Raw genomic sequence first — 7,088 nt, 5'->3', positions numbered from 1 at the left:
CAAAATCTCTGTTGGATCCATGATTAAACTGAAAAAAATAAAGACACATCACTACCCGCACCAAAATCGCAGTTTTTACCGCCAAAATAGCCGCCCCAAAAACCCTAACCCCTAACCCTAATGTTCTGCAGAGAACAGAAAGGAAGGTGCCCAGCGGAGGTGAACGACGGGGACATACCTTCGCCTGACGCTCGCCGTCGAGCGCCGCCCCGATCGTTGCCGCTGTCGTCGATCACCAGGCCATCGCCATTGCCGTCGCCAAAGCAGAGCAGAAGACAAGGAGACACTCCTCGGGTTGGGCGACCTTCGGTCTAAATCAGTCAATGGGCTGTTAACATGGGTCGGCCCACCCTATAAGCCTTCTCCTTCGGTCCGAAAAAAGGAAAAAAAAACGACCCTCACTTGCCATGCATGCAATCCCTATTTGGGAACGCTGTCAAGGTTATTTTTAGACCGGGATTGCTGACTTGAGAATGCAAACTTCAGGGATTACCACTTCAGGGTGCGATCTCGCCACCGTCTACCAGTTCAAGGTTTTTTTTGGACTTTTTCCTTTTCCTTTTGAGGTGGGTCTACACGTGAATTAGCGTTTTGTACTGCTGCGTTCAGGCCTGGCTACGTTGCGCCTTCGTGTGCATATGCCTCGCTGAAAAGAGCCGACCCTGATGCACCACTCTTGGGCCTCCCTGATGCAGTGGGCTTTTTTATTTGATAAGTAATGCTAGCTAATTGTTGGACCCGTATTCCATTGCATACGGGTAGGCCCAATGGGCTCCGCCCCTGTCGACAGCGGCTCCCGGTGCTACGTTGCACCACTCGTTGGCGGGCTCGAAACTGCAGCACAACGTTTGGTGCCCTTATGAAGCTCTTACCGGTGATTTCCCGATGTTGTGTTGCAGCGCTCGTCGGCGGCTCCGGTGTTGCAATGTAGTGCTTGCCGGGGGCCGCCATGAAGCGATGAAGCGGCGACGCATTGCTACCTTTCTACGGCTAGACACGGAGAAGGAGGGGATGGCTTATGCGGCATGGGAGAAGGATACGTGCCTTGACTTTTTTGTGAAGGGCTGAGATAAATAGATCAAACGGCTCACGGCCCGACTAATTTCTTTTAGAAATCAGTTGGTTGATTCATAGCATCCGTCAAATAATAATAGGCAAAATTACAATATTTCTAACAATTTCCTTTTGGTATGCGTCATAGATTGTTGCAGTATATTCCCCTCTAGTTGCGGCTGTTTCTTCGATTTCCACTCGAAGCGGTTAGACTCTCCTCGCACCTTTCACAAGAGAGATAAAAGCCAATCAGCTCCATGCTCCAACGAAAATTCAATTGAAAATTCAATTTCGCTCTCCGGAGCATATGCTCTCCGCGTCCAAAATATTTTTGATAAATGTCAAAAGAATTGAAGTTATTAGATGTGTTATCACACCTAAATACTACTCCCTCCCTCTTACAATAACCGTCTTAACTTTATATTAGCTACTCCCTCCGTCCCAAAATAAGTGTCTTAAGCTTAATACAATTTTGTATTAGAGCTAGTATAAAGTCAAGACAGTTATTTTGGGACGGAGGGAGTATAATATAAAGTTATACTAAGTTTATGATACTTATTTTAATAAGGAGGCTGCAAACTTACTTTTATGGAAACGATTAAGCACTTTGACATGTGCAAAAAAAAAAACACCAAATGTTACCTTCAAATGTTAACCTAATTTTTTTTTTCCCTCACTGATTCACATGAAAATTCCTTTGTTACACTTACACTACAGGAAAAAAAAGAATTTCTAAACTTATTTACTATATGTTGTTAATTTACTGTTCGTCAAGAGCACATGCTCCATGGAGTCAAAACGGCCATCCCATGCTCTAAGCCCTTTTGCTTTGCTTTGAGATGTGTACTGTGTACATACAATTTGCTTATTGCTGCACTTCACTGTAAGGCCTCCTTGTTCGCGCCCGTAATTTACAAAGCCAGCCAGTATAACATACAAGTTCCATGTTAACGCAGAAATCAGTACTTTTTGCCACATCCAGCAACAATGTCCTTTTTGCTACATCCTTCAGAAGTACGAGCTCTGGAAATAAAAGCTTCCAGCCCCTCCACGTCTCACAAAGTGAAATAAACCGGTGGGGGGTTTACCACCTCCATCTTCGATCTCGACACGTTTCCGGTGAGCATGCTCTCGGACATGGCCTCGTCAACCTGGAAAGGCTGCACCTGGGCGATCCTTTCCGGGATCGCCTGGCCACGCTCCACACGAGCAAGAACTTCATAGTGTGCTCTCAACTTCTTGGGCTTTGTTCTCCACTCAGGCAAGTCAGACCAGTTCACCTCTCCATCAGCAATCTGCTTCTCCACCGTGAACCCCATTTTGACGTATGTTTGTGCCGAGGCCCGTGCATTCACCAACTTGAACGTGCCCTTCTCACCCGCCTTCTTTCCGAGAACCTTCGCCAGTAGTTCCTCAAGCCCCTGCAGGCTGCCATCTGATGCATTCAATGACAAAAAGGGCCACAATCCGGGGCTAGGCGATTCATCCTCATCATCTGTGGCAGCAGGGATCGCACGGGAGGAGAGCTCCACTTGACCTGGGGCCAACCTTTTGAGCTTGAGCTTGTCATTCGGAGACATGGAAGGGGTTGAGGATAAGGAGGTTGGGCCCTCGATCCGGAGGGACATCAGAGGTTTCTGATTAGACCGAGCTGCACCGCGTAGGGCTCGAGCAATGGAAAGCAAGCTAGACAGGCGCCCCTTGTATGTGGTGCGGTTGAGAGGAAGCGGCAGTTCGAGGGGCAAACGGAGGCTCACTGCCCTAGCACCTTTCACTGTTACCACCGCACCATCAGCAAGAACTACTTTCTTCAGGGTTCCAGCTTCCACATCATGCTGTACAGAAACAGATATTAGCATTTCATATGTGATATGATGAAATTTCATGACTACATGTATAGTAATTCAATGAACACGAATATTTGTCCACCGGCTACACCACAATGGTTGGCATGTATGTGAATGCCATGTTGTATCTTTGGTCAGATGAAAATGTGCCCGCACAGACACAGCAAGAAAGTAAATGAGCGTTGATTTTTGCAAGGCTTTGAGATGAATTCCAGAGTGTATCACAGCTAGGTACAAACAAACATATCCTCACAGTGAGTAAGATCTATCTAAAATCACCACCAAGGAATCCACAATCTGCAACTCCATAATGCCAACTAGTACTAGTTCACTACTGTTTAATGTTTGCTTATATACGAGCTTTCATCATCGTCATAAAAGCTCGCAACAACAGTGATAAAACTCTAAACACATAAGGGCACTTCCATCCATTGTTTGGGGATACATTCAGAAGTCACCCAGCTATTTCAGCTGGCACTACCAACATGTGATGACTGAAGATAGTCTCTGCTTCTGCTTATTTTTTGAAGTGACATAAGCAACCTGACTAAGTGCTCTACAATGTCTAGCCCATGACAGTAGCCACACCTGATGTTCAGTGACAAAAGATGTGTTTTTGGTCCTTGGCAGTGTCACCAATTCTGTTGATGCTGGAGGGGGGATGCAATTTTAAGCTTAGTCTAACCTGTATATATTCTTCTTCTTTTTTTGAACTCCTGTATATATTCTTCGTTTGTGTGAAGGGGGGATGCAATATCGTAGTTACATTTTGACGTTTTGAGCCGAATAAATGTATAATATTCTCCCCCAAGTTAAATCCCATCTTAATGTATGACAATATCTATCATTGGCACACATTTCCCCTGTCGTGAACTCCTAACCTCGTCCAGTCCCCATCTTGATGTCAGAGATTAAACAAAGATAACTAAGGTGAGCATGCCTGACCCCTTTTTTTACCAGCTTCTCCTTCTCTGGGATTTCTTTCAGGTACAGGCAGAGGCAAGGAAATCATATCAACAAGCCACAACTCTCGAGTCTCAGCCAACCTTAAGTGACGCTGTACCGCAAAATAAACACATCGTCTGATCTTACCGGCAAAGCGAGCCTGACGTCGTCGCCGTCCTGGATCCAGAGCTCCATGGGCCCGGCGAGCTGGAAGGGCGGCAGTGTGGGGTCGAAGCTCCCCCGTCCGATCTCGGCGAGCGCCGTGTCGTCGGCGTCGGCCTGGGACCGGAAGATGGGCAGGTCGACGAAGTCCCAGCGGTTGACGTCCTCGAGCAGGCGCACCGGCACGACCTTCCTCCCGACCTCCATGTCGAACTCGTACGCCACCGCGTGGCCCACCAGCGCGTCCCTCACGTCGAACCCGGACACCTGGAGCTCCTCCGACTGGAACCCCAGCCCCTTCACGATCGCCTCCCTCAGGTCCTGCAGCGCGGATCCGCCAACCGCGTCGGCCCGTCAGCTCCGATCGACCGACCCGTGGCACGAGAGATAAGAAGGGAGGGAGGGAGCGGGGGGGACTCACGGAGATGGCCTTGGGGACGGGGGGCTTGGGCGCCGCGTCGAGGCCGCGCGGCGAGCCGGTCGCGAGGAGCAGCGCCAGGGGCAGCGCGAGGAGCCGCCATCGGGCTCGAGCGGCGGCGGCCATCGCTGCTCCTCGTCTCCCCTATCAATTCGCCCGGATTGCTTGCTGCTTCTCCTGCGAGGAAGAGGAGGAATAGAAGGGAAACGGAACTCTCTGGAGGAAGGGGGGCGGTGCTCGGACCGTATGTATAGTTGCGGGCCCGCGCAGGGCCTGAGTCTACGTGGAATTTTCGAGAGGGCGGTCCCGTTCTGGATTGGCCGGTTAATGACGTGGAGGTACGTGTCGAGAACCAATCACAGGAGGGCGTCGGAGGATTGCGTGGACGAGCGGTTGGATTTGGAAGCGGCGCCCTATGGGAGTACGTACTGTGTCCTGCATACGTTTGTTTCTCCGAGTGGCCAGACATCTGAAGCGCCGGCCCGTCATTCAAATGTCCTTTTGCAAACATCATTCTCATCTGTGAGAGCATACGAACGTTTGTGTTTTACTGTATTAAAAGAAAACATCATTTTCATCTTCAAAATCTTAAATCCATGCTAGAACGAAAAAATGTTGAATTTGTACAAACGCGTGCACGTCGATCACAATGATACAAATACATGTAATGAAAAAGATAAAACATATTCATGCCTAAAAGACAAAGTTTAAATATTAATTTATTTGGAGTACATAATTCAAACATAAAATTCCTCGTTTCCAATGTGAATCTACATATTCTACGTGCATCGGTTGGTCTTCAAATTCTCCATGCATCCCTAGACAGTTCAAAACATGATTCATGCATTGTTCAAGGAGGTGGACTTGTACATAAGGTGGCCAGCTCATTCGTCCTCTTCCTTCACAATTATCTAACTTAGGTAGCATCATATGTTCATGAACATCAGAAGGATTTCTAAAAAATGAAAGTACCTGCTAATTCAATTGGCGTGCGCGTGCTCTAGTAATTGGTCCAGTATGTATAGCAGCAGAGGTTGTGGATGTAACAATGGTATTGATGTCCTCATCACCCGTTGGGTCGAATGTTATGGGTTCAATTGCGACAACTTCTCCAATGTTGTGTCTCGTTTCCCTTCCTTCAAAAGGTGAAGTTCTGTACGTGAAGGCACTAAAGTCACTTCCTCCGCTTGACTCAATATAGCATCCCCTTTGATCTAAATTAACGATGCAACCTCGGTTTACGCCAATTAATTTGGATCAAAGGCAGTACCTTGGTTTTAGCACACTTGAACAAGTTTTAACAAGCGGTGAGGTTTAGTTTGTGTAGTAGTTTGGCTCATCATCCCAAATGAAGACCAAGATGGTGTCAAAAGTGTTAGGAATAATTAATATGTATTAATTATGTAATTAATAAATACTATGTCGGTTGTTCTTTTGGCAACCGTCCCTTTGTAAACCGCCATGTGCTGAGTATAAATATCCCTAATTTTCATCAATGAGATATTACTGTTCATTCTATCATTCTCCTTCTCTATTTTTACTCTTTACACGTTATCATGCGCTTGCTCTGCCGAGAGCGATTTGGCCACTGGAACAAGAAGAAAGCGACAAGGAAGAGGCGAAACAACGGCGAGGGCGGATGGATTTTTCCCGCGTCTGGAGGCGAGACAGCCGGCGCGGGACGCTCGCCCGACCACCGAGTTCTCAAACGCGAACCTGTGGCACACCACGGAGCGCCCGACAACCCACGACACCATTGTTGCGCCCGGCGAGGCCACCCACACGCACTGCACTCATGCTTGCGCTACACGTCGGCGTTAAGCGACGAACGACACCAAGCAACTCCGGCGATATTCAACCATGGCCGCCATTCACATCGCTAGCCTCGAGAAATCAAGAAATCGGTGTCAAACAAGGTGATTCAGTTCGATTTTATTCTTGCACAAACCAATTGCTCTACCAGGAACACCAAGAACCGAGAAGATATATGGTCAACCACAGGATAGCATCAAATCAAACAAAGAGACCTTACCAATAAAAGAAGAAGAAGAGACACAGATGCTATCAGCGGAGGCGACACACCCCGGCGGCGCAGCGGCTCCCTCCATCCGCCTGAATCCTCGGCGTACAGTGACGCGCACGCCACACAGACTGTTGGGAAACGTCGCATGGGAAACAAAAAATTTCCTACGTGCACGAAGACCTATCATGGTGATGTCCATCTACGAGAGGGGATGAGTGATCTACGTACCCTTGTAGACCGTACAGCAGAAGCGTTAGTGAATGCGGTTGATGTAGTGGAACGTCCTCACGTCCCTCGATCCGCCCCGCGAACAATCCCGCGACCAGTCCCATGGTCTAGTACCGAACGGACGGCACCTCCGCGTTCAGCACACGTACAGCTCGACGATGATCTCGGCCTTCTTGATCCAGCAAGAGAGACAGAGAGGTAGAAGAGTTCTCCGGCAGCGTGACGGCGCTTCGGAGGTTGGTGATGACCTTGTCTCAGCAGGGCTCCGCCCGAGCTCCGTAGAAACGCGATCTAGAGGAAAAACTGTGTAGGTATGTGGTCGGGCTGCCGTGGAAAAGTCGTCTCAAATCAGCCCTAAAACCTCCGTATATATAGGTGGGAGAGGGGGGGCCTTGCCTTGGGGCTCAAGGAG

The 7,088-nt window shown here is 48.6% G+C and overlaps 1 protein-coding gene across 1 annotated transcript; it reads right to left on the bottom strand.

The window, feature by feature from the left end:
- Nucleotides 1–1,980: 1,980 nt before the first annotated feature.
- LOC123444506 lies at nt 1,981–4,639 on the bottom strand. Its single transcript, XM_045121236.1, has 3 exons — nt 4,429–4,639; nt 3,993–4,328; nt 1,981–2,888 (listed from the first exon to the last, which is right to left on the bottom strand). The coding sequence occupies exons 1-3, from the start codon at nt 4,549–4,551 to the stop codon at nt 2,109–2,111; spliced, it is 1,239 nt and encodes a 412-aa protein (XP_044977171.1). The 5' UTR covers nt 4,552–4,639; the 3' UTR covers nt 1,981–2,108.
- Nucleotides 4,640–7,088: the final 2,449 nt, after the last annotated feature.

The sequence above is a fragment of the Hordeum vulgare genome, chromosome 3H, assembly GCF_904849725.1.
Source record: "Hordeum vulgare subsp. vulgare chromosome 3H, MorexV3_pseudomolecules_assembly, whole genome shotgun sequence".
Classification (NCBI taxonomy): Eukaryota; Viridiplantae; Streptophyta; class Magnoliopsida; order Poales; family Poaceae; genus Hordeum; species Hordeum vulgare.
This window is presented reverse-complemented; position numbering and strand designations above follow the sequence as displayed.

Excerpts from the sequence above, each read along its gene's own strand:
- LOC123444506 (XM_045121236.1), bottom strand. The coding sequence starts at position 4,551 with ATGGCCGCCGCCGCTCGAGCCCGATGGCGGCTCCTCGCGCTGCCCCTG. Across the intron at positions 4,329-4,428 it reads CCGTCCCCAAGGCCATCTCC|GACCTGAGGGAGGCGATCGT; the intron begins GTGAGTCCCCCC and ends TCCGCGCTGCAG. Across the intron at positions 2,889-3,992 it reads ACGTCAGGCTCGCTTTGCCG|CATGATGTGGAAGCTGGAAC; the intron begins GTAAGATCAGAC and ends GTTTCTGTACAG.